Raw genomic sequence first — 27,884 nt, forward strand, 5'->3', positions numbered from 1 at the left:
AATTCTGCTGTGAATCCATCTGGTCCTGGGCTTTTTTTTGTTGGAAGACTTTTGATAGCTTCCTGTATCTCATTATAGGATATTGGCTTATTTAATTGGTTAACTTCTTCTTTGCTCAGTTTGGGTAACTTGTATTTCTCTAAAAGACAGGCATCTATCTTAACAATATTTTTTCTGTAGAGATGGGGTCTCGGGGGTCTTAGTCCTGGGGTCCTTCCCCCCAGGACTGGCTTTGAATCAGTCCTGATTTCAGCTTCCTTTGTATCCAGGGTTACAACTGTGAGTGACTGTTCCTGGCTAGGTCTCTTTCTTGCAAGGCCACTGCTCCTCCTCTCAAATAGAAGCAGTAACAACTTTTCTGGAACCTCTCCAAGAACAGGCAGAGTTCATGGTAGAACATGCTACACCTGTGATTTGGGACTATTTTAACTATGCATACTTCTCTCACTCTTTGTCCCCAATTCTCCCTATTTAACAGGAAGCCAATGTCTGTACCCCTGAAGAGGGCTGAAGATGTACTGAAGTTCTATCTTCCCTAGGCTGCTATGTAATAAATCTTCTTTCTCTGCCCTTCACCATGTCTCTTCATTAGCATATGCAATTAGTAGCTGGACCTAAGATGGACTTCCTGGAATTCAGGCCTAAAAACCTGGTTTAGCTGGCAGTGGCATAAAGGTTCAGTGCACAAAACTGTGCTAGTGTAACACTTGACAATGATCATAAATGATTATGCTTCTGTTATTTATTTGTTATACTTTAATCATTACATTAGAGTGTAGGGCACTCCTACTTACAAAAGAAATTTACTATATATTTCATGCTGTCTTCCCTGGCAGCAACTGCATATATCTCATTTCCAGAGTTTCTTGATTGCCGCAAAAGCCACACTGAAGGATTGATCTATTCCATCTAGGGCTCTGTAGGGATGTGCTATGATGTTCACACAACAAAATTTCATGACAGTGCATCTCTCAGAATATATCTATGTGGTTAAGCATGTCTGGCCGTACTAACAGCATGAGTTCTATTTATATGATCTACATCTCCACAGTTACATTCTCAGCTTCTGAGGGCCTGGGCCATATTTGCCCCCTGGGACTTTGTACAGTGCCCCACACATTTCCTCACACAATTCCTACTGGAAAATACACTTGGTGCCTTAAGAATCATCAGACTTCAAAGTGGAAAGCCATTAAAGATCATTTTAACCATTGTCCTAATCAACATTAACAAAGGTGCTAATTATGAGTGACTGCTATGCAAATGACTCTGTGGCCCTCTTAATTGTATCCTTACCTAGATAAGGACTGTCAGCCCCAGGAAATAATTGTTCTCAATTGTTAGGTTGAGGCTCAATGAGAAAAAGAAATGATAGAAAGACACTCAAGAGAGAGTTGCTGCTCAGGACTGGGATAGGGAGAATAAAAAGTAACATGTGTTCACTGTGAATAACTTGCAGGTTCTTCATCCAATGCTAGGTTGACTTGTGGGCCTTATCCTTCAGACAACCCTCCACAGAGCTGGAAAGAGGGGTTAATACCAGTCAGGACTGATTTATGAGGGCCATCAGCTGTTGGCACAGGTATGCTCGCACCTGATTGCTCCAAGCTGGGATTATAGGTCTTTCTCTTGTGGCAAAGGACATGTATACTCAGAGTCCCAGAGAAATCTAGATCCTGAAGCCATAGGTATGACCTGCTAGCCTTTGGACATGCTTGGCTTCAGAGACACATGGCTTTCTAACCATGTTGGGTTCTTGACTCAAACCTACATCTTATCCTAGTGCCTTAATTCAGAAATAGGGATCAAAAAGATGGTGGTCTTAGCCGTGATTGAGTGACTCATGTCTGTAATCTTAGCTACTCAAGAGGCTGAGATCTGAGAATCCTTGTGTTCAAAGCCAGACCTGGCAGAAGAGTCTATCAGACTCATCACCAATTAACCACCAACATGGTGGCAGTGGAGTTGTAGCTTAGATGGTAGAACGGTAGCTTTGGCTGAGAAAGCTATGGGATAGAGCCTAAGCTCTGAGTTCAAGATCTCCCCCATCTACCTCACAAAGAGCAGTTTTTCTGTAACTTACTACAGTGAGTTACAGAAGGTGACTCTCTTCCCAGTCATCAGTCATTATTTTTCCCAAGCATAGCAAGCAGGACATTACTATATGAAAACAGACTGAACTAAGAAGACTTATTTCATAACTAAAAAAAACTGCATCTGAATTTGAGCAGCTCCTGGAAAAAGTAAGCTAAAGTTTTCATGATCAAATATGCACTGAGTAATACTAGGGAAAAATCAGTCAAATACAATATTAATAACGATTGCCTCTGGCCAGTAGGATTATGAGTGATTTTAATTTTTCATGTTTTTAATTTCCTAATTTTGAAAACGAGCATTTGTGTTTTCTACACTCAGAAACATGATACTTTTCCCAAGAGCGGCTGTTCTTAGCACAGATGTTTACAGAGGGGAGCTGGTTATCAGATCTGTGTTCGGGCCTGGAAATTAGAGCCTGGTCCTCAGTTTGAGACAAGTTTGAAAACGGCCCTGGTCTTCCTCCCTCATCTCCTGACCTCGTGACCTACAGCCCCAGCCTGAAATGTCACTCTGTGAGATTTTCTTTATTTCCTTTATTAGAGAGAAAATGAAGTCCGGAGGGCCATGAGATCATCCGCTAAAGTCTACCCTGGGGTCACCCTGCAGAGAGCCAAATATTTAGGGAGTCTTAGGGACAGATAGACAATTCCTATTAAGACAATCTCTTCAGCTACAGAGGAAAGCTGCTTGCTACCTTTTAGTTGAATTTCTGCAGGTTTAAGGGCTCCCATTTCACAAGAGTTCTGGGTTCGCTTGAACAATAAAAGAGTTACAACTCTTGGCAATGATGGTTGCTTAACTCCAGCTACACAATTCACCTGCCTGCAGGGCTTCAGTCAAAGTTACCTGGCCCACCCCATGGTCTGCAGTGGGCACCCTGCAGCTGGAGTTCTGTATAAAGCTCCCAGGGTGACCCTCACAGTCAATCAGCACAGAGAACTGTTTGCTACACTCGTCCACTACTTTAGCTAAATCCTCAGCACTGCTGCAGGCCAGACATGTCTGGCCTATTTTCCCAGGCAGGTCTTTTTATAGCTGCTACTTTAAAACCTTAAATCTCATTTCTACTTCTGGAGTTTTTCCAATTTTCTTTTTTTTTTTCCTTTCCTGGAATCTGCAACTGGTATGTCTTTCAGCTTTAAAAAAATCTCCAGGTATCTGAATAGAAACTCTTAGCCCTTGGGAGATTTGACCTATTCTGTGATTATTCTCCAGGCACTTGGAACATTTAAGGTCTCCTCAATTTTTTTCTTTGCTATCCCAAGATACCAGGAAGCCCTTCCTGACTCTCTAGAACCAACTTTATTTTGTTCTCTCTTTAAAGCAGGGTTTTAAAAAATGCAAATGTAGTCAGGGCTAGTCAGGTAGTGAGGTGTTAATCTGGTGGTTTAATCCAGGAGGCTTTATGGCATGGCTGGTGGAACTGATAGTGTATGTCCAAGGCCTAGGCTGAGAGGGTGACATTGGACACATTGCTTTGCTGTTGTCCCCACTGTGGTGTTATTGGGGGCCATATTTTTTAATAGTGTCAATAGCAGACTCTCCAAAGATGAAATACACTTTTGTCTATTTGATCTTCACAACATTTTTTAAATTTAGGGTGTTTTCCCCCCAGTACAGAGGTGTGAATTCAGGGCCTTCTACTTGTTTGGCCTGCTTGCTCATGGCTGCCACTCCACTACTTGAGCCATGCCTCTAACCCAGCTCTTTGCTGGTTAATTGAAAATGGTGTCTCTTCCTGGCCTGGTTTCCAAGGGTAAACCTCCAGATCACAGCCTCCTAAGTAGACAGGATTATAGGCATGATCTACCAGTGCCCAGCTTAAGAGTATGTTATCCATCCCATTTTGTATACTAGGCCATTTAGACTTAAAGAGGTTTAAACGAACTAAGTTTAAGTTTTTTAAAAAGCCACAGAAATAGAAGCTGGCTGAACTAGGTTTTGCAATCAGTTCCAAGCTCTCTATCAGCCCCACTGTACCATATCTAGATAGTCTCTGTCATGTTCCTTCGTGCAAAAGTTTTTGATAACTGTGAATGTGATGAGGCCGACATCAGACAGGAGACTTGCCTGGCTGTTGCTGTCAATAAAGCTTTATTATTAAAATAAGAGCAGAGAATCACTAAAGTGGTGTTAGATACACGCCATTTCCTTGCCTGTCACCATGGTGTTCCCTTTCTCTCCCAGAGCAGAGAAACTCATAGAGTCTGGGTCCAATATCATTGAATTAAAGAAAAATTTCTGGAAGGTGGGACTCAGTTTCAGTATTTTGTCTTTTGTTTTTGTTTCAAGTTTTCTCTCCCTCCCTCCTTTCCTTCTTTTCTTCTCTCTCTCTCTCTACCTCCTTTCCTTCCTTCTTTCCTTTCCCTTCCTTCCTTCCTTTTCTTTTCTTTCTCTTTCTTCTACCCTTGTTTTTGTCTTCTGAGATAGGATCTCACTAGGTAGCCCAGGCTGGCCTTGAACTTCTTCTTGCTTCAGCTTTTGATATGCTGTGATTATAGCCAAGTACCACCTTGCTCAGCTTTGTTTAAAACTTTCTCTAGGGGTGGAATATCCAGGCAGATTACAAACTACTATTCAAAAGAAGATCCTCTCCTATCTTTGGATCTTCAACACACAACACCCTGGTCTGTAGAGATGGTCATGTCTGACAGTTGCAAAAGCAGTTCCAATTCCACTATAAACCTGAAAACCTAGGTGAAAATCTGGCTCTACCCCTTACTGGAAAAAAGGCACTTACTCTCTCATTGAGCTTAAAATTCCTTATTTATCAAAAAAAAACCCACAAAAAAACAAGTAAAAACCTATTTGTCCTTTACTGAGAAGTGCTAAAGTGCTCACCCATGTGAACGCTGACACCACATGCAGAATGAAGGCAGCGTGACAGTATTATAGGTACTTAATAAATATTTATTGATTCTCAGGAGGTCTTACCTACCCATCTTTTCTTCATCCTTAAATATGAAGCTGGGGGAAATAAATAAGAAATATAATTGCGCCTCACACTTCAGGATTCCCTAGACATCATGCATTAATAGGTCTCTTCAGCCTTCCTCTAAGTGCTAATAATTCCTGGGCATTTTGATGGTAGCGCTTTCTCCCTATGATGAATTGACCCCAGCTAAGAGCCATACTCCTTCCCAAATCTCATTACAATCAGCCTTGATGGCAGCCAGGCTTCGGAATGTAACAAAATTAGAGCTTTTAAATCATTATCTTGACTCTGGGCGCATCATGTTAATAAATGGAAATGGAGAAGATGAAGACAAGGCAGGGCCGGGTGTGAGGCAGCAACATCTGAGCCTCATCCCACACTCCCTGAAATTCAGCCTTGCTATCCTCAGTGCCACAGCAGAGGCTCCAGCATCTGTGTCCAGTCGCCCTCAGATGATCCACGTCTCCCCACCGGCCCCCTCCACCGAGCATAATGGGACAGTCTGTCTTTAGGAGACATCTCTGTGAACAAGATGTGACTGCTCTCCCTGACCACTCTCTTCCCAGGGTTCGCCCAAGTATAGGACAGGTCTTTCTTCAAGGACCTTTGTGTCTGGTCCCTGCTTGGCCCACATGGGAGGTCCTGCACCCCCCAGGGCTCCTCTAGATTCCAGATTTCCTCCAAGTCCTGGTTTTGTCTCACACTGAAGTCTCCCTTGTCCAGCCTCACCCTGCTGATGTCCTGTTTCTATGCCTCTTTGTTTCCTTCTTTCTCCTGAAGCTCTGCCCAAATAGCTTTTCCTCATGATACTTGGTGGCTAGTTCTGAGCCCTTTCATCTTCTCATTCACTGGCTTGTGTCACTTTTCTAGAGATGTCTTTCCCAAATGGCACAGCCCATAGAAGCTGGTTTTAATTCTTTTTTTTTTTTGAAGCTGGTTTTAATTCTTTGAAAAATTTACCCAATATATTTGCTTATGGTATTCATTATCTTTCTTAAAAAAGATAATCCTTCCTTGGATTGTATGAAACCCAGGGCCTGTTTATCTTATTCATAAATGCATCATAAAGTCTAGAAGAATGCTTGGTCCATAGTAGGTGGGAAATAACTATTAGATTAGAAGATGGTGTGTGATGGATAAAGGGCTCTGAAGCCTTGTCTGCAAGACTCCTGTGTGCTAATAGGCTTCTCTGCTTTATACCTGCCTATGGCTATGTTACAGCTTACCATGTGTAAATGGAGTTTTACACAATCACAGCTTCCATCGTGTGGATTAAATACATTTCTTCAAATTGAGCGTGGATTTGCCTTCTGAGAGTTTATCATTCTGAAGGAAAGGTAAGCTGTGTTCAGAAAGACCTAACCCTCTATCTGAATTATAAGTACACCATATGGAACAGATAAAGTGGTGTGTGGCCAGCAGGCTACACATTAAAACAAGGTCCTCCCTCTTGACATAATACACTACTGTCTCTGGGTAAAATTCTTAGCTTTTATCAGGGGATCCATTTTTCTCTTTGATACTATATCCTGCTAATTATAAGCAAGTCCGATTTCTACTTAGACTTTTTCGTGACATTAGATCAGGTCTTAGCCTCTCTAACCTCAGTTTCCATACACATAAAATGAGAACAAGAGTAGTTACTTTTCTGAATTATTGAGAGAGCCGAATGAGCTGTTATAAATATAGCATCCCCTTCCCTGTTGTGCCTGGACCATGGAAGGGCTCCCAGCCACTTGCTTCTGCTCTTTTCTGAAATACATGTCCTTGATGGACTCATACTGTGCTAAATTGGACAGACGTCCATCTCCATGGCTGTCGTTCACCACCCAAATCCTCACCTAGAGACAGGCCAGTCAAGTTCTTTAAGGACTCTGACCATCTCTATTTCCTCCCACTGGGCTTGACTGGTTCCTTGTCCTCAGAGGTTGTGAGACCAAAGTACAATACATGGAGGATGCTACACTGAAAACTTCTAAGAGTCCCTGTCAAAGCTGGCTTCTGCTTTTGAAGTTGAGGTTAGGGAACAGTGTAACTTTATGGCAATGGAATGGAGATGGCACATTTAGCTAGGCACCAAAGGCTTACACCTGTAAAACTGCTCAGGAGCCTGAGATCATGGTTCAAAGCCAGTCGGGGCAGGAAAGTTTGAGACTCATCTCCAATTAGCTACCAAAAAACCCTAAGGGGCGCTGTGGCTTGAGTGGTAGAGTGCTAGCCTTGAACTGAAATGCTCAGGGACAATGCTCAGGCCCAGAGTTCAAGCCCCATGACTGACGAAAGAAAGGAAGGAAGGAAGAAAAGAAAGAAAGAAAGAGAAAGAAAGAAGGAAAGAAAGAAAGGAAGGAAAAGAAAAAAGAATCTATGAGACTGCAAAACTGCTATCCTGGCTTACCTGATGGAGCAGTCAGTCTCCTCACGTCCCAGGCTGAGCTTCTGTATGAAATTAGATCAGACAGGAACATTACCATAAGAATCAAATGTACCCATGGTGAAGTCTCTTTAGGGCCTGAGCTGAGATCCATGATCAGAGCAATCAAGGTCTTTTCAATGGACTTCTTTTAGTCCCACATTGGTGCTTCCTGTAGTATCGAACTTGGATAGTCTCATCATGTTGTCAGATGGTGTGGGCAGGAAGCCTACTCAGGAGGCAGAAAAATGGGGCTTCAGTGGGAGAATTAGTAGGGAAAATGAGGGTTATGGGCTATTTTGTCAGGAGGGAGTGTATAGACAGAACTTTTTTTCTTTCTTTTTTGAATTTGGAAATACTATACTATTTCTACTTCAAACTTTTTTTTCCTGGTCCTGAGGATTGAACTCAGGTTCTGGGCACTGTCCCTGAAATATTTTGCTCAAGGCTAGTGCTCTACCACTTGAGCCACAGCTGCAGTCTGGCTTTTTGGTGATTAATTGGAGATAGGAATCTCACAGACTTTCTTGCCTATGCTGACTTTGAACAGAGATCCTCAGATCTCAGCCTCCTGAGTCACTAGGATTAGGAGTTACTGGTGCTTGGTCATTTCAAAGCATTTTGACAAGCTTATAGCTTGCATAACTAATTTACTAGTGGGTAATTTAGAGCTGCCACCACGCAGCATCAACTCCTTCTCATAGCTATGAGAAGGTGTGTTGGCCCAGTGGACTTTGTGTGTTGTTTATATGTGTATGGGGGAGGGATGTACATGGGTTTGAACTCGGGGCCTGAATCTGGTTCCTTAACCTTTTCACTTTATCTCCAGCTCTTTGGGGTGGTTAATTGGAGGTGAGTCTTGCAGACTTTCCTGCCTGAGTTCGCTTCAAACCACAATCCTCAGATTACAGCCTCGTGTGCAGGTAGGATTAAAGGCATGAACTGCCCTGTGCACTTTGTAATTGAGTAAATGGAGTTTTCTCAGGATCAGTAACTTGCTGAAGGGCAGCTTGCTGGCAAAGCCCAAGCTGAGCAACTCCAAAAACTGCTTGTGCGCGATGTGCATGAATGTCAAGTGTGCGGCTCAGTGACTTTTAGCACATGCACGCCCCAGAAAGGATCAAAATATCCCACAGTGACTGAATCTGGAAGGTTCTGCCACGCAGTCTCCCGTCAGACCAGAGGCGACCCTTCTTTTGACAAGTAGTTTTGAAGTAAATAGTTTCACTTGTTTTTCTTTCTGCATTGTTTTCCACAAAGAAGACCAAGGGGGTGGTTTCCTCTAAGACCTTCTTATATACAAGTAAGAACTATGCTTTCAGATTAAGGGTTGTGTGGGGGCGGGGAGGGGAGATTTTTGGAACCCTGGCTCAGGCAGTCCCCATCTAAGACACCCATGCAGGGTCAATTGGTGACCAGACAGACTTCTCCAATGGGTTCAGAGTTATCAACTATTCAGTACAGTACCTCACTGCATAAAACATGTCCATCAGCCACGGATGGCATATAGAACAATGCTACAAGATTACACTAGAGCTAAAGAATTCCTATCACCGAGTATTTCCACCCTACCTTTTCTAAGTGTGGATGTGTTCCAATACACAATGCTTATTACTGTGTCCCAAGAGTCTCCAGTATTCAGTGTAGAGGCATCTGTGCAGGTGTGTGGCCTTGCCTACAGTGTTGGCCATACTACCTGGCTTTGTGTAAGTACTCTGTGATGGTCACACAATGATTATGCAAGGTACAACCACATTCCACCACTGAGATATACACTCCATAGAATAGGTGTACAAGTCTCTGAGGGTGTAGAACCGGGGAACCTTCCACAGACTGGTGCTTTGGGCTGCTTTGGGAAGGGAAGAGTATACCAAGGACCATGGTATGTGTGTGGGAGCAAGGGGCGTAGAGGGTTCAGCAGCCCAGGGTCAGAGAGGCAGGGACTGAAGCCACCCTGCAAGCAAAGCTCTGCCATGCCAATTTTGTGCATTGGCTTTGCTCATTGTGTTACTTTGAGTAAAGTGTATTTTTTATATTGTGGTAAAATATCATCTAACAAATTTGCTGTATGAATCTTTTTAAATGTATATTTCAATGGCATTAAGTATGATCATGATGTTGTACAACCATAACTTTCACTACCTCAACAAAAACTGAAAGCCAAATAGTAACTCATGTCTTGGCCCCCTCACTAGTAACTTCTCCATGGATTTGTCTATCTGATATATTTCCTATCACAGGCAATATCTGCTAGATGTCCTTTGGTGTCTAGTTATTTCACTAAGCAGGTTTTCAAATTTCTTCAGGTGGTAGGGTGTGTCAGAACTTCATTCCTCTCTGTGGCTGAATACTATTCCAGTGCATACCATCTTGCCTTTTATGTATTGTTTCATCTGCTTATGGATGTTTGGGTTGTTTCTCCTTTTGGCTTCTGTGAATAAGGTTGCAATGAATATTCATATGTAAATATTTATTTACATATAGATTTTATACCCAGCACGTCACTTCTGGGTCATGTGAGAATTCTTTTAAAGAAAGTTCTGTGGCTTTTGCTTGTTTGTTTGTATTCCTTCTAGCTATACCCAAAGGTTCCAATTTCTGCACATCCTCAGCAGCACTTGACGTCCTCCATGGACTTTTCTATTTTTTTCTTTTTTCTTTTTTTAATTGTGAAAATACAGAGGAGTTACAATTACATGGGCAAGATAACAAGTACATTTCTTATCAAGCATTGTTGCCTCCTCGTTGTTTCCCCTTCCCATCCCTTCCCATACTCCTCCCCTCCCCCACCCAGTCCTTCCCTACCCCCCACCAAAGTTGTAAAGTTCGTTTTTCGACACAACGACTTGTACATCTCATTGTTGCAATGGGTCCACCTGTATCCCTAGTTAAACAATTTGTTTTTGCCCTTCCCCTCTACAAATTATACCAACATCAAATACAGTGAAAGTATGGGTTTTACTATGGGGGAGGGACATACAAAGCAACATAGAAATCATCTTATAAATATGATAGAAACAATTGTATGAAAGGAAAAAAACAAAAAAAAAACATTTGAATACTCATCTTGGGGCTCATTCCTCTAACATCAACTTATCTGACCTTTTCTTCTTGACTCAGACATATACGTCACAACCTGCTCCCAGCCTCCGGTGGGCAGGGTGTCTGAGGCATTCTCTGCTTAGTGAGACCTTGATTGATGTGACTTCTGACTAGCTGAAATAGCTCAAAGGAACTAGTTTCACATCCTTATTTCTAATGATGGCTAGAAAGCAGAAGCAGAGATGAGAGGAAACTGGATAAGGATTTGTGTTAGCTTCCACTGTTGTGACAAAAACGCCTGGGATAAACATCTTAAAGAGAAAAGGTTTCTTTTAGCTCCTGGTTTCAAAAGTTGCAGTCCATGGTCAGCCAACTCCATTGCTTTTAGGCAGTGGTAAGGCAGAAAGTCATGGTGGGGAGCATGTGGTGGAGCAAAGCTGCTCTCGCGGTGGCCAGGAGGGAAGAGAAAGAGAGGGAGGGACGGAGGAAGGGAGACAGACAGATAGCGCATACAGAGAGAGACAGACAGAAAAGAGAGGAAGAGGGACAGGAAGAGGATGAGGGAGAGAGAGAGACAAAAAGGGAGAGGGAGAGAAATGAAGAGAGAAAGGGAGAAGAGGGGGAGAGAGAAAAGGAGAGGGAGAAAGAGGAAGACATAGAAGGGAGAGGGAGAAGGAAAGGGGAAAAGGGAAGAAGGAGGAGAAAGGGGGGAGGGTTAAGAGAAGGGAGAGGGGAGGAAGGAAGAACTAGGGACCCTTCAAGGGCAGTCCTCAGGTGGCCTGTGTCCTCTGACTGGCCTGACTCCCCCCCAATTCATTCAGGAATCCATGCATTCCTAAATGAACTAATCCACTGAGAAAGTTGAATACCACATGATCTCATCGCCCCTCAGTGGCCCACCACTCAACACTGCTGCCCTGGGGACCAACACACAACTCTGGGCAGGTATGTATGTGGCACAGGGGCAGTGGAAAAGAGATTTCATATCCAACCTACAACAGAAGTGGAAAACTGGTGGAGAACTGCTCTTCCATGAGAAGACCATGTTGGTTGGTGGGCATCTTCTAATCACCCCATTATAGCACAACCTCTCACTGTAGAACAAAAAGAAATATATGTGCATTGCAGATGCTCCATATGTAAATATTGGAACAAACGAGCTACTCCTCCTTTTCTTCACTTCCTCTTCTATTCATGATCCACAGAAGACCTGGCCAAAGCAGAACTGAAGGTCCACCAGGCTCACCTTGAGGTCAAGTCCTTCCTAGGCCTCTTGGGTTATCACTCAGTTGACCATGGCAAAGGATGCTGGGTCATTTTTGTGTATGGGGGGGGGCACCAAACTATTGCTTGAAATGACTTGTTCTACATGGCTCTGTCAGACTTGCGAGAAAGGTAAGCATGTTGCTTAGAGTTCTTTTTGAAACAGGTTAAAGCTAAGCAATCAAAGAAAGAACTAAAAGCGGGATAATTTATCTAGACTTCTGTCCACCCACATTGATATGAAGATTGATGAGCTGCTAGGCACTAGAGCCTCATGCCTGTAATCCTAGTTACACAGGAGACTGAGATCAGAGGATTGTGGTTCAAACAGCCTGAACAGAAAAGTCTTTGAGACTCTGTTTCCAAAATAACCAGCAAAAAGCTGACCTGCAGGAATGTCCAAGCAATCAATTCAATCAAGCAATGAAACCCTGAATTCAAAGCCCAGAGCAAAGCTAGGTGCTGATGCCCCTCACCTATAATCCTAGCTACTCAAAAGGCTGAGATCTAGACTGAGGATCAAGGTTCAAAGCCAGCCCAGGCAGGAAAATCCATGAGACTCCAATTAGCCATCAAAAAGGCACAAGTGGAGGTATGGCTCTAATGGTGGAACACTAGTCTTGTATAAAAAATGGAGACAATGCCCAGGTCCAGGCCCTAAGTTTAAGTATATGCGTGCGCATGCGCGTGCATGCACACACACACACACACACACACACACACACACACACACACACACACACACACACACACACACACACTCTAATGATAGGCCAGTGTTTTGCCAGAACTTTCTCATTGGATCCACACCATCCATTATTGAAGGTAGCAGACTGAGCACTGCTATCTATCCAGGTTTTGCAGGAGACAGACCTAGGGAGAAGAGGTGACTTGCTGAAGGTCAGAGCTGGTGACAGCCCTCTCTCCCAGCCAGCCATGACTCACTTCGGCCTCGCTGGCCCCAGCCTGCCCGGGGCCTCGGGGAAGAACCTAGCAAGGCTTTCAACAATCAATCAAGTTTTCCTCAGGCCTCTGCATGGGTTTTTGGCATTTTCTCAGAAGCTGTTCTTGGAAAAAACATTTTTTTTGGCCCAATCAATGCTGAAGTGGGGGGAAAAAAAGCCCTACAAAACCCAACCTTCCACTTTGTACCAGCAAGCCTGGCAAAACCCACTTCTGCCCTGAAATTCACATTGCAAACTGCATTCTTCTCTCATTAGTTTGGGCTGTAGCAGTCATTACATCCAAAACAATTAATCCCCAAATGCCAGTTTCTTACTAGAATTATCCCGGACTCAACAACTGGTTTGCTTAGCAGCGAGGCTGCAGCAATTACTCCTAGCTTTTGTAAGGTTCCATGCTGTGTCTGACACTTAGAAATGTGTTCGTCATCAGCAAGTAATCAACACTCATCTCCATCACAGGAAGGAAAGTCTGTCTAAGTGCAAAGGCCCAGTGCCCTCAAACCTATGAGCTGACATCGACTGCTCTCTGGGGCTCCCTGAGCCTGCTTAGGGAAGAGGGAGAAAATCCCCTGAGTCTCAAGCCCTACTGAAAACCAGATATTAACATGTTCTGGAGCAGCAAAGGGGCCTCTGGTGATGTCTCAGCCCACTCTGAATGCAGGTCCCATAGCCTGGAAACAGTATTGTCATTTGGGGTGGTCTGTGTACTCTCCTTCACTTCCCACAAGAGAAGCTGAGCCTGCAGCTCAACTGGGCTAGAGGAGGCTCATCTAGCTCCTTTTGTATTTATCCAAACTTCTGGCAACTTTGAATTAGTTAACAGAATCATTCCTCCATTGAGTCTGTGCCCCTTTCCTTACAGTGTAAGACTCTTCCTTTCAAACTCTCATCTCATTCCCAGAATTATTACTTTTTCCTATTTATTTATCTGTTTATTTTTGTGATGGTACTGGGGTTGAAGGCAGGGCTGCTTGGTTTGCTTCCTCTGTGGGTGCTCTACCACTTGGGAAATGCCTCCAGTCTGGCATTTTGCTGTTTAAATAGGGGTATAGTCTCTCAGACTTTTGAACTGAAATTTTCTTTTCTTAAATACTTTTTTAATTGTAAAAATACTGTACAAGGCAGTTGCAGTTACAAGAGCAAGGTAATGAGTACATTTCTTATCAAGCATTGTTATCTACTCCTTTGTTTTTCCCCTACCATCCCTTCCCTCCCACCTCAACAACTACCCTCTCCCCTCCCCCGCCTAAACTGTAAAGTTTGTTTTTTAACATAGTGTCTTGTACATCTCATTGTTACCTGTATCCTTATTTAAGCATTTTGTTTTATCCCTTCCACTCCTCAAATTAGAGAAGTGTATATACAAGATGCAGGGCATCGACATCAAATACACTGAAAACAAGGGTTATACTGAAGAAACAAAGAAACAAAAAAATCACATGGTATATTATAAATACATTAGAAACAATAGCAAGAAAGAGAAAACCACTTGTGTCCCTATCTTGGAGTTCCTTTTGCTTAACATCATCTTGTATAGTCATATGTACATAGCTTTTGGTCTTTTCTGCTTGTCCCAGACATATACTAGTTATTGCAAATAAGGGAAACCATGGGACCTATGTTTCTTTGGACCTGGCTTATTTCACTTAATATAATTTTTTCCAGGTCTTTCCATTTCCTAACAAATGGGGTGATGTCATTCTTTCTGATGGAGGCATAGAATTCATATATATATATATATTACATTTTCTTGATCCATTTATCTACTGAGGAGCATCTGGGTTGGTTCCATATCTTAGCTATGGTAAATAATGCTGCAACAAACATAGTTGTGCTGGTAGCTTTAGTCTGGCCTTGTTTGTGATAGTTTGGGTAAATGCCCAAAAGTGAGACTGCTGGGTCATAGGGAAGTTCTATGTGGAGTCTTTTGAGGAACCTCCATCTTGCTCTCCAAAGTGGTTGAACAAGTTTACACTCTCACCAACAATGCAGTAGTGTTCTCTCCTGGCCACATCCCCTCCAGCATCTGTTGTTATTAGATGAACTGAAATTTTCTAGAGCTCAGCCTCCTGAGGAGGTTGGATCATAGGCATAAGCCACTGGCATAAACATGATCTCAAATAATGTGAGAAGTTTTTTTTTTTGAGACTTCCTTATTTAAACATGGAAAGAGTTAACAGATGAAAAGGGATAGGGAGAGAGGGAGGAAAAGAGGGATGGAGGGAAGAAGGGAGAGAGGAAAAGAGAAAGGTAAAGAGAAATCAATGTTCATGAAAGCGCTATTCTATGTTCTAGACACTGGCCTAGGTGCTGCTGTATATATTTATCTCAGTAATCCTTCATTAACGTCACATTTTGAATCTTATTATAGACCAGGAAGATGAAGCTCAGGGTGGTTAAATAACTTGCAAAGGGCTACTTAGCGATGAATATTAGAATGAAACTTGAAGCTACATCTCAGTTCAAGTTCCACCAAATTCCCAGTGTAGAGGAGAGAGTTTAAAATACATCTATGGACTTTCACTCCCCTCCTAAGCTGTCAGTCCAGTAAGTAATGTGTGCTTCTACATGAACCTACTCTCATTCTCCATTATTCCTATTTCATTCATGGTATCATACCACCATTGGTGTCCAATTGCAAATACCTATCTGCGCATGTCAAGGTCACCTTGGAGGGGAGTGAAGAGTGTCATCTTCTTGTGCCAGATGGAGAGGCTGAGGCTGAATGATTTGCTCAGAGTCCACAGGGAGGCACGCCAGAGGGCAGGTGCAGCTTGGCTTTGTAGTGGCTGGGTATTTTCAGAAGTGGAGGGAAGTGAGCTGGAGCTCACCTCAGTTTCATATTCCTCTCAGATTCTTGGACAATGTCACAGTTCTGGTGATTGCTTCAGTAAACATGGCAAGCAGGGCCAACTAGCATTTATTTAATTACTATAAACAGATGTATCAGTGGGGGGTTAGTGAGGCAACTCCTTGACGTGCCTGCCCATCAGCCCTCCTGCTTACATGGAAGCCTGGGCAGGGCAGGGCCAGGGCAGCAGACAACCATCTGGTGCCCACAGGGCCAGAGCTAGCTCCACGGCCCCCATGGCACCACCTCGAGGGACAAGCAGGCAAGAGGGTGACTAGACGTGGAAGCCATGGCGTATCACCCAGATTGGAGATCCTTCTCACAGGTCTTTCCTGTGGCCATGATGACTTCTGCCAATGTCCCACTTTTTTTGGATTGTTCCACTCCCTGGTTCAGCCACGGTTTTTCCTGTGCCCCTAAAGTCAGTGTAAATGCTGGACACATTCCATACTCTGGAGTGGGGTTCCCTGTCCCTCCCTCTCTTACACAGACACCTCCTTCACTTACTTCTTCTTAGGGCAATTTTGCATCAGCAAGAAGTTTGTAGGGCACTGGGGGGAGGGCCCTACCAGATCCCAAGGTAAAAGCTGGATTAAATCAGGGAGGAAATAGTCATTAAAATTTCATTCTTCTTTGATTTTAGAAAAAAAAATCATGAATTTTGTAATGGAGTGTGGCTGTTAATCAGAAATGGGTTCGAAGGCCTGTGATCTCTCAGAGAACAGATGCTGATTGGGAAGAGCCATGCTCTCTTAAAAAGTTGCCCCCCCCCACTTTTTATATAAAAAGATTTTTCTTCTCTTCGTAGAGAAAAGGCAGCCAGATGATGAGAGACAGTAACATTTCCATTGTGAGATCAGCTAGTTCCCAATGCTGTTGAAACGCAAGACGGTGTTGATAAAACAATCACAGGTGCCACATTTGGGGAGTCAGTTCTACTTGCAGACATTGTCCACCTGTCAAATCAGGTAACCTAGCTAGGTGTCTATGGCTCACACCTGTAATCCTAGCTACTCAGGAGACAGAGATCTTTGGATGGTAGTTTGAAGCCAGACTAGGCAGGAAAATCTGTGAGACTCTTATCTCCAATTAACCACCAAAAGGCTGGAAGTAGAATTATGGCTCAAGTGATAAAGCAAAAAAGCTAAGGGACAGTATCAGAGCACTGAGTTCAAGCCCAAGACACACATAAACACAAACCTCCCCCCAAACAAACAAACAAATAAACCACTGAAAAGATACTCCACTGAAAACAAATGGCCCTGGAGCATAATTGTGACCAGTTCACTCAGGTACCGTTGTAGAAAAGATTTCCTTGAAGTATTTTGTTCAAATCATAATTTTTACAGTTCCTGAATCTGAAAGTTGGGCTTTCTTTGTAGAAGCTGCCAGACAACTTATTCTGAGCTCAGGAAAGATAAAACTGAAATTGAAAGCATAAACTAAACTTTTTCACTCATGAGATGGAGTCTTCCACAAGGTACCTGACCTCTGTCCCTTGGTTTCCTTGTATGTGAATTGGACGTACATTTTGGTCCTAATTCTAAGGATTAAAAAAAATTGTGTCAAGGAAATCAGTTAGCACAGTGGTTGGCACTTACAGGACATGCTCAATTAATGTTAGATAATAAAATAGACACGTATTAACTGAGTTCCCCAAAGCAGAATCTGAGATAAGATCTCAGATATAGTAGTTTATTTGGAGGCTATTCCAGGAAGCAGAGGCAAGAAATAAAATCACTACTAAGGGCCATAGGCTGGCATGTCATGTAAGTGTCCATACACATATGGATAAATGGTATAGACTCCTCATTCAATATTAAGTAAACTGCTATAGAGCCACAGAGCCAAGCAACCAGGATGAGTTATTTTGCGGTAAAAGCTGAACTTGAAAGAATGACACAGTAGGAAGTATTTAAGAGCCCAGGATTTAAATTTTTTGAAAGTTTTAGTGAGGGTTTATTTTAGTAAAAACAGAATTAAAAGTCAGGAGAAATGGAAAAAGAGCGGAGAACATTTCCTTTTGCCCATGCAGGAAACAAGAGCTAAAGAATACTATTTTTTTTAACTCTCCCAGAAAGAATTGGTGGGCACTAAACCAGCTCATTAACCACTTCCTGTTTTAATATTCTGTTCAGTGGCAAACCATTATACGCTACTCCTCAGTAACAGTTTCTGGAGGTGGCATGCCTTCCATAAATGATAGTAGTTTGTGATTATTGTTATTATGATGTCCCTAACACACACAATAGAGATAGATAGGATGGATAGATAGCTATAGACACACATATAGATATAGAAGGTATAGATAGAAAGGTTTCAGGATATACAGTCCTGCTCAGCCTAGAATAAGCCAAATAGATCCCTAATTAATGGTAAAAGAAGCTGGTGTTCGAAGTGGCTGCTTCCCTTAGACTCCTTGGCCCATCTTGGCAATCCTATGAGCTAGATATGAGGGGCCATGAAGTCTCATTACAATGCCAGCAGAGGATGGGTTTGCTGACTTGTCTATTTCAGTATTAGCACCATTGATTTAAATTTGCTTCCATCCCTGTGGGGCCTTCCTCATGTCATGCCAATCTCGTTTTCCCTCTCCAACTGAGGTCTACAATGGACTTTTCTTTCTACAGAGGATCTGTTTCCACTTTTGTCCTGGGGAGGGCAGCCCTGTTCCCCTCTCCAAACCCTACCCTCGGCTACTCTCATTGCTGGGGTTCTAATGCCACTGGCTGCTAGAGACTAGTATGCAGCATCCCCCTCATCATGAATGTATGATTAAAAAGACATTTAAGAATCAAGATTACGTAGTTCAGCATTTTGTGAGTGTAACTGACATCTCCCGTCAAATCCCCATTCTGAATTATCTACAAAGACACGCTGTTCTACTAACAGTGTGAGGCAGGTTTCTGATCTGTTTTCTGCTTGAGCTCCCATCTTGGGCCCACAGTCAAGACCCACATGTAGCCTTTGGTAGCAGTACTTATTCCATCCTGTTCTTTGACAGCAATAGTGTGTGGGTCATGTGACTTTGTATGGTGCCAGCAGTAGAGACACAACTGTGTTTGCCTTGAAGATAGACAAGGCTCCTCCGGGAAAATGCTTGTTGGTGCCATGAGGCCATAGCCTGGAGATAGTATTTAACCAGAGTGTATTTAAACCAGATAGTATTTAAACAGAGTGGTGGCACAGACAGAGCAGACGTATGAACACATGCAGGAATGCTAAGCCCAGTCTTAATCTATCCCCATCAGCTCCAAGTCACTTTATCCTTTAGGTCTCCTTTGTCAGACTCAGACCTCAAACTAGAGCACCATTTGGGCTCTCTTAGGTGTTGAATACATGATTCTTTGAGTCTTGGTCCCTCAGTAAGTAGATCCTTTTACTACTGTAGCATCATTCATCCAAGCTAAGCAGTTTTCTCACTTAGACAGGCCTAGGCAAAAGACCTGGGTTGTGTCTTATATTGTCTAATAACCCTGAATAACTTTGCTCAGCCTATCATAAGCCATGAAGTATCTCTAATTTATGAAAAAAGTGTCATGACTGAGGAGTTCAACTTAATAGCCAGGGTAGAAGCCTTTCCTAATGAGCAATTACAACAAGCCAGGTGCTGAGCAGTTCTTGAACATCACATTATCTCACCTTTACAGCAACCCTTTCACAGGTGAGCAAATGAGGCTCAGGAGGATGTAGGAATTCAAGTCCAGAGGTTCCCAATAAGTAGCAACCATAGATGTTCAAGAAGATGGAAACGCTAATTATCTTTACTTGATCTTTGTGCATTGTGGACAGGTATTGAATTATCATACTGCATCCTATAAATATGTACAAGTTGCAAATGTGTCGGTTACAAGTTGTATAATTAGAAAGAGATTTTACTTAGAGAAAGCAAGTCCGGATTCAACTCCACATCTGTGGACTCTATAACACCCACACCCAACTAAAATATTGTTCTTTCTTTGCCAGAGAGGCTTTCCCTCTTGGATCCTCCATTCCTTAATGGGGAAGGATCTTGTGATTGCCACTCTTTTATTTTCTACTGTGCTGAGGGCCAGGTGTCCCTCCTGATGGGCTCTGTATCCTGTGATCTTACACTGCTGTTCTCAGACCACTTAGGTCCTACCCACGTGGACAGTTTGGCAGCCCCTGTCATTTGTATCTGTGGGAGTGTGTGACTGTGTGTGTATGAGAGAGAGAGAGAGAGAGAGAGAGGATGTGTTTGAGGTATGGGGAGCTCAGGTTGCCATGCAGGGAACCCTAAGGAATTTGTAATTCTCTAATAACATAGAGTTGATCATTCTTTTTCGACTGGGACAAGTCAGAAAATGTCTCTCACTCTCCCTATTTTCCAGAGGCTACAGCCTTCTTCGATCCCTGTTCCTTATCCCACCCCATTCATAAGAAACTACTTCCTTAAGGTGTAGTGAGCTGCAGGACAGAGAGAAAAGGTGTGCCCTCTCAGAGCACCAGGCTGGCATTGGAACCTCTGCCCACTCTGAGCAGCATCACTGAGTTTGCAGGACTGGACCCTCGAACCGTGTGCCCCTTACAGAGCCACCATCCTTCCCACCTTGTGTTCATGTGAGCTGCTGTTAATGAATAGAAGCCATGCATAAATCATGAGGAGCTGGTTTTTAGGATGGATAGAGAAGGGGATTTATCTGTAACAGCTCCCAGGTTTGTAAATGATGTCCATTCAGCTCCTGTCCCATTGTGGCCACCTGTGTCTCCTCCTGAGGCCCCGTCCCCCCCCACTGGACCTTGGGACTCATAGCCTAATGGAGTTTCATACTTTCTCTGAAGTTAAACACATGAAGGACAAGTCTGACTTCTCTAGGAGTCAAGAAATTGTTCTTTTCAAAATTCTTTTTGAGGATAAATTCCATAACACCAGAAAGAAACAGTGAGCCAGAAAGAAGGAGAGAAATAGAGGAGAGAGAGAGAGAGAGAGAGAGAGAGAAGACATGCAGGTGGTATGGGGGAGGGGATGCGATGGGAAGGGGCTGAAACTTCCCTCTCCAGGGCAGCTCTCATCCTAATGACCTCGTTACAGTGACAGTATCCTGCTGCAGACATCAGGCTAACATGAGCTCTTTCAATTCAATGGAGAAGGGGGCACTGTTTTCTCTCCTTCATAGATGAGGAAATGGAGCTTCTAAGAAGCGAAGTCATTAGTTCAAGGTCATGCTTTGACAAGTGGCACAGTTGGGATTTGAACTCTTACCTGTCTCTCCCAAAGCTTATGATCCTCCCCCCCCCAACTGCTCACTGCTTCTCTTTATACAGATCTTGGAGCTTTACAAAACCGGCACCAAGGAGAAAATACACAGCTTTATCCTTCGGTTGCATACCTCTTTATTACCTGATTTTTAAAATATGACACATGCGCATATGAATTGTACTATTTTAACAATAATTTGGAGATGATTGGGGGGTTGGAGAGAAAAGGGAGACAGATGAGGTCTAGGCTCTGATTTGCTAAGGAATATGGGCCTGGTAAAGTAGGGAATGGTAAGGGACATAGTACAGCCTATGAGATGTTGTAGCTGGCCCAGAGTGGAGTGATGATACAGTAAGGAACTCCAGCAAGTTTCTGCTTCTACAGTATGTCCCTGAATGGGAATATTTAGCTTGCGATCATTTGAAGGCAGCCTGGGACAGTGGAGAATTAGGAAACCTAACTTCTGGTCCCAGTTCTGTCCCTAAATAGGATAACTTGGCAAAAGTCACATGGTGGCTTAAGTGGTGGTCTCCAAAGCCACATTCAGATCCTAAAGTTCAGAACCTGTAAACATTTCCTTCTATTTGACACTTTAGAATGTTAAAGATGTGAATAAATTAAGGATACATGGAGGAGAAACTTACTCTGGATTATCCAAGTGGCTCGGAACTGCCACCACATGTGACCTCATAAGAATAAACTCATAGTGAAGAGGAAGAGGCAGAGATGGGGGTGATGTAGTCACAAGGAGGAAGGCTCAGAGCCATCAGAAGCTGAAAGGGGCAAGGAAGGATTCTGCTGTGGAAGTTTCTAGGAGAACAGAGCTTTGTGGACGCCTTACTTTTAGACAAGAATGCCTCTAGAACTGTGAGAGAATGTCTTTTGAAGTTTTAAGCTGCCCCCATCGTTGCCATGAGAAATCCATACAAGCTGGTTCCTCTCTGTGGCCTCAGTTCTTTGGGTACCTTGACTGACCCCATAGGAAGGACAGGTTTCCATTCTCCAGGTTGACCTCTTTCCCATGATGCTCCATCCACATCTAGACTATTCTTCCTGAGCTGGTTGGGTGAAGATGATATTTTAGGGGCTGAATGTGGTGGTGCATGCCTGCAATCCCAGCTACGTGGCAGACTGAGATGAGAGGATCATGATTCAAAGTTAGCCTAGGTGAAAATATTGTTAAGACCCTATCTCAAAAAACAAGTGAGGTATGGTGGTATATAACTAGAACTAACCACTGGAAGATGTAGATAGGAGGTTACAGGGAGGTGTAGGGAGGAGGATCACAATCCAAGGCCTGCCCTACGCAAAAGGTTGAGACACTATCTGAAAAAAATAAACTAAAGCAAAAAGGGGTTCACAACGCAGCTCAAGTGGGTAGAGTGCTTTCTTAGCAAGCATGAGGCAATGACTTTAAAACCCCAGTAACTCCCCCAAAATAAAAGACACAGAGAAAGAAGCAAAAAAAGAGAAAAAAATTTACAAAGACTTTGTGAGGGTGAAAGACCTTCACTGTTAATGTCTTCTTCCTCATTATTAATTGCTAGAAAAATCTTCTCTTTCCCCCAGGAAAGCCACCGAAATAACTCCGACCTCTCTGTGAGTTTCAGTATCAGTTGTCTAATTTTCCCCAAATAGTCCTTGCAACCAGAGAGATCCAGCCAGGGAAATGCCACGCAATGTGAATAGATGCACCCCGTCAGAGGCAATGGCCCTCTGCACAGAGCCAGCACCAGCCTCCTCTGCAGCTCAATCACCAGCACACAGCTAACCAAATTACTGCTCCGGGCTCCGTTCTCCTGTGATGTGGCTCGGGAGCCTCATTTGCAATCACCATTAACCAGAAAAGCAGCACAACTGCTCTGTGCTCAGAGACGAGGGACACAGTATTCAGGGGAGCCAGGGGCTGAGAAGACTCTGCAAAGCCTTTCCAGTAAACCTTGCCTAGTACAGACCACCAGCCTAGGTCGCCTCTCCCAGACCCCACCCCACCTAACCCTTCTCAGGTGCTAAGGGGCAGGCGGGAGGGTGGCTCTTGACCCCATGGGGAAAAAGCATGGGAAAATGCTTTAGAGGACAGAGAGTGGGACTCGGTGGGGAGGCTGTGAAAATAAGGACAGCTAAGAGACAATCTTGTCAGAAGGCTCTAACAAACTGCATGAAAGTAGGCCTTCACTGCTGAATGCCAGAAAGGCTGACTCTGAACTCAAAAACCAGTACTCAGGACTTCTCCTCCCTTCCTTCTCTCATTCCCCTGCCCCTTTTATTCCTTCCTCTTTTCCTCCCTCTCCTCCCTCCTCCTCATTTCTCCCTCCCCTTCTCCTCTTCCCCTCCTCCCCCTCTTCCCCCTCCTCCACCTCCTCCTGCTCTCTGGCTCCCACAGCTCCTCATGCCCCCCTTCACTCCATACACATTCATCCATACAGGCTGCTCTCTAAATGAAGGGCACATCATGGGCATTGCCAGGAAAGATACTGAAATGCCCCACTTTGAGATTTCCTACCTGCCAGGCACTTAAATGGAAGCTGTCATTGTCCTGTATGCCTCTCCTAGTTCTCTCTCTTTCTCCCTCTCTCTCTCTTTCTCTCTCTCTCTCTCTCTCTGTGTATGTGTGTGTGTGTGTGTGTGTGTGTGTGTGTGTACACATGCACGCGCCTGTCTGAAAACCCAAGGTTAATAGTTTACAACAGGAAGGTGCTGCAGGATTCTGGCATGAGCCTTACACTCCCAGGTCTGGAGGGAGAGGAAAGGAGACACTGGGAGAGCTCCGCAGGACAGCATTGGCACTGGGTGGAAATACCAGAAAGGCTTTTTGGAAGTTTGCCAGCAAGCATTTTGCTAGTCTTTTTTCCTTCTTCTTCTAGAATCTTCTTTACTAATGTGTGTGGTTAGGAGGAGGAAGTCACCCAGCCGCCTCAGCTCAGCACGGTCTATCTGCGTGGAAAGGGCTGAAGGCTGGCCGCTGAGAGGCTCTGGCCAGCCCTGCAGTCTCTGCACTATAGAAATCTGGCTGCGGGGCCGAGCCGTGCCACCCTGCAAAGGGTACATCTGCAGACAGGGAAGGAGGCAGAGCTGTTTAGGGTGACCAGTGCCAGCAGGAGAGGAGCCAGGAGAGACTGGCTTCTTGGGCAAAGGATCCAGCAGGAAGAGAGTGCTGAATCAGGAGAAGGCAGCAGCTCAAGAATGCCACCCCAAGCCTGCTGGTCACATCTAAAGCTAAAGTGGAGGCAAGGGGTGCCCTTTGAACTCTGACCTGTGTAAGGAGTTAGCTTTACAGCCAGAGACAGATAGGCATTGGGAATCATAGCAGCTTACAGATTTCACTGTTGGGTAGCTACTTAAAGCTGAGTGCTCTCATGTTCAAGGCCAGCTACTGTAAAGGTCCCTTTGGATTAAGAAGAATTTATTGGGACGATGGCTTTAACCAGAAGGCTCTGCCTTCCGTTTAGAAGGAAAGGCTTCCCATGTGAAAAAAGCCCAGGTTAGTTACTGAGTACACCATAATGAGATTGTGAATGAAGGTGACCTAAGGAAACATAGCAAATGCATAGTTTTCTCCGCTCAGTAAGTGAGTTTTGATTATAACTGGCATTTGCCTCAGGTCCTTAGATGCCAGTAGACTTCTCACGAAAGCCCAGACAAAGCATACAAACATTGCCTCTAAGAAAAGCACTGGCTTTCCAAACCTAAGCAAATGGAAAGCCAGGTTGCAGCACCTCTGCCCTTGGTCACTGTTTCCTGTACCAGCCTGTCACACACACTGCAAGAAGCACCCCGGATCAATAGCTATTCTGGTTAACATTGTCACATGGCTTCAAAGCAAAACAAAACATAGACCACAGCTTACTACATTAGGATTATTTCTGTGTCTTATTTATGGAAATTAATATTTCAAAAGAGGACTTTTTTGGAGCTGTCATGCATTCTTGAATCTAAGTGAGGGTGCGATATGCTTCTAGGTGTTTATTCAATTAGCCTTTAGGTGTGGGAAGCAGGCAAACAACCCTGGTTGCTCACCTGGACTCTGGATGAGCTTGGGAATCTGGAGACCCTCACAGAGGCAGTGGGGCTGCTGGGGTCTCTCCCTGCCAGGAGCAGCAGTTAGTCCCGTGTGTTGCTCTACGTCCTGCTTACCACCAGCAGCACTTGAAGTGCCTTGTTTATCTGTTGTGCTGCCATGAGCAAAATCCCTAAGTGGTTTCCTATGGGAAATGAAGAGCCAAGGGAGAGTAAATGTAAAAAGTGAGGCAGGGAAAGCATCTTCTCAAAGCTTGAATCACCCATTTTTCTATTCTTACTTCTATGATCTCTGACTTGCTCCAAGGCTTTAGAGAAGCTTTTGAAGTTCTTCCAAATTATATTTAAAAGCATGCTTGTTTTTAGAGGAGAATATTACCAACACATCTATCTCTAGGATCTCTTGGCATTCTCACAAAGGTGTGGAGGGGGCAGGGAAGATGCTTCTAAGTTGGTCTTTTTTTTTTTTTTGAAAGAAAGAGAGGAAAGGTAGGGAGAGGTTGAGTCATTCAAGGTCACCATAGCTGACCAGTGCTAACAAGACCTCCAGCCCTGACTCTGGAACCCTGTGCTGTAACAGCAGGATTGCTTATTAATATCCAAGGAGGCATTGCTGGGAAATATACACAGATGGCTGACCCTGTCTCCACTCCAACGCTTCAGCCTTGCTCCCCTCGCCAACCATCAGCTTGACTCAATGAACCATATAAATTCAAACTTCAGAAATGCTAAGTCTCATAAATAAATTTTAAAGGTATTAAAATGTGAAACAGGAATAAACACATTTTTTGCCATGGGAAACTAACTAATGTAAAGTGACAAAATAATAAGAGTTCGAATAAGGTCTCAGGAGTGGCCACAGAATGAAATTCAGAATTGTATGTTAATATGCATATGATATCCTTGCTTTGCCAAGGATGACGGGGTCGGGGTGGAGATGGGTGGGTGGAGGGAATTCTCATTGGTTATATCAAGCCAACAAGGAGTAGTGGAATAAAAAGAGAGATGAAGAAAGTAAGAACCAGAGGGAGGGAAGGAGAGTGATTGTGACAGGTTAAACATAGGAGCCCCATATATCATAGGGGTCCCAATTCAGCCTGTGGCCCCTCCACTCAGGGTGGCCTTAGCAAGGTGTTACCATGTGGCCTCAGGAACTCCAGACAGTGTCCTTCCTAGAGATTTCCAGAAACAGAGGTGAAAGGCATCCCTCAGCTGATCTGTCCTGCTCCAGTGAGAATAGGCTGACTGGTGAGTTGATGACACCCAGCAGTACCCAACGCAGTGCTCAGAACGACACATTGGCAGATCCAGGACTCTGTGGCAGACATTCTCTTCCCCTGGCCCTCAATCCCCCTGCACTGTGAGGAGGAGGACAGGGAAACAACTCTCCATGGGACTTGCTTTTTACCTGAGGACCATAAAGGTGGCTCAGAGCTTCTCCTTTGGAGAGTTCAGCTGTGCCCTCCTGCCACTCATTTCTTCCCCTCTGTCCTCCTTACCACCCTTCTTCATTCATTTCCCCATCCATCTTGGTTGTGGCGTCTGGCAGTCCTTCCGGACCCTGTGTTTTGGCTATTCTCTTAAAAGCCATTGACCTGAAGGCATAAGTGCAGAGGCAGCAGGCGCCAGGCAAGTAGCCAGGCAGCCAGGCAGCCACCACCGGCAATTCTGCACCCAGCTGCCTGCCTACAGAGCTCCAGGCAGCGGTAGCTTGCAGCTGCCTTTATTATTGTACAATTGGAGCAAGCGAAGCCCCTGTTCCTCCTCCTGTCCTTAGCACAAGGCACACATCTAGCTGGCAGGAAGGAAATGAGCTAAACTCCTCGGGGCACCACACACACACACGCACACACACGCACACACACATGCACACACGCACACACACACGCACACACACATGCACACACGCACACACACACACGCACACACACACACACGCACACACGCACACACTCTGAGGACAAGGGCAAACACTTCACAGAAAAAGCTCCTCACCAACTCCCAGTTACCCCTCAGGGTGTCTCTGCCCCGTAAGGACTTCTCCCCTGGCCAATCATCTCTCCTGACATGGGACAGACAGCAAATTGGGTAACTTTTCAAATCCTCTTACTGGAGTACTTCTGCTACTCTCTGCGCCCCTCCCCCCTCCTTGCTCAGGTTGACAGCGTGGGAAAGACACACCACCATCACTCCAGTGTTGCAAACCAGCCTGGGAAAAAGAACGTTTTCACTAACAGCGCCAAGCCACCCAGAGAGAAAGAATGAGCTAAAGCAGCATCTTTATCCACCACACCATCCTAAAAAACAAACAACCCCCACAAAAAAAAAACCCAGCAATCAGGGAGTTCCATGCCCATGCCAGAGGGTCCCTGATGCCTCTCTCTCCTGCCCACTGAGAAAGGAATAGAATCCCAGTGGAATACAAAAGAAAATAATGAGAGCCAGCCACTCACCTTAAGGTTGTGTGTGGGGTTGACTACGCAGACAAGTTGCCCAGTAGCAGAGAAAACACGTTTAGCCTTATAATGCTGAAACCTCAGGTGAATCAGATCCAACACAGCCCCAAAGCACTGGGTAAAGAAAAGCATCACAACTTTTGGGGAGGGGGTGGGTGGTTGGCACAGGAAGGAGGCAGAGGAAGCTGATAAGTCCTTGGGCTCTGGGAAGAGCGCAGCCTCTGAGACACTCCACTCCAGCCCGGCTTAGCACGCCTTCATATTCATCATCAAAATAAGACGGTTAGAATCTTGCAGCAGTGAGACAGCCAATCAAAAGGACAGAAATGTTATCCTTGAGGTGCAGAGACAGCCAATAACAAATGCCTCCTCTACCGAAACTCCCTGATGAATTGAGCCTGGCGGAGAATGTATTATTGAACATTACCATAGATCAGCACATTGCATTTATCTTGTGATTACAGCCAGCCATACATAATGCTGGGGAGATAGGCTGACAAAATTGATTGCTTAATGTGTCTCCATTTATTAATTGACTTAATTTAACATGAGAGCCTTTCTTAATGCCTGGTTAAAATAAATAAAGAAAGAAGAAATAAAGCGTCTAAACCGCCAAATAGTAAAGCA

The 27,884-nt window shown here is 44.3% G+C and overlaps 1 protein-coding gene across 1 annotated transcript in view; it reads right to left on the minus strand.

The window, feature by feature from the left end:
* The window catches only part of Siah3 (siah E3 ubiquitin protein ligase family member 3), a 63,113-nt gene extending 35,718 nt beyond the window's left edge, over window positions 1–27,395 (minus strand). The window contains exon 1 of the mRNA XM_013008898.1: window positions 27,255–27,395. Within this exon, the coding sequence (XP_012864352.1) occupies window positions 27,255–27,389 (135 nt within the window). The 5' untranslated portion in view covers window positions 27,390–27,395. The remainder of the gene's footprint in view (window positions 1–27,254) is intronic.
* Between the last annotated feature and the right edge of the window lie 489 nt (window positions 27,396–27,884).

This window comes from Dipodomys ordii, unplaced genomic scaffold (genome assembly GCF_000151885.1).
Source record: "Dipodomys ordii isolate 6190 unplaced genomic scaffold, Dord_2.0 Scaffold1, whole genome shotgun sequence".
Taxonomy (NCBI): Eukaryota; Metazoa; Chordata; class Mammalia; order Rodentia; family Heteromyidae; genus Dipodomys; species Dipodomys ordii.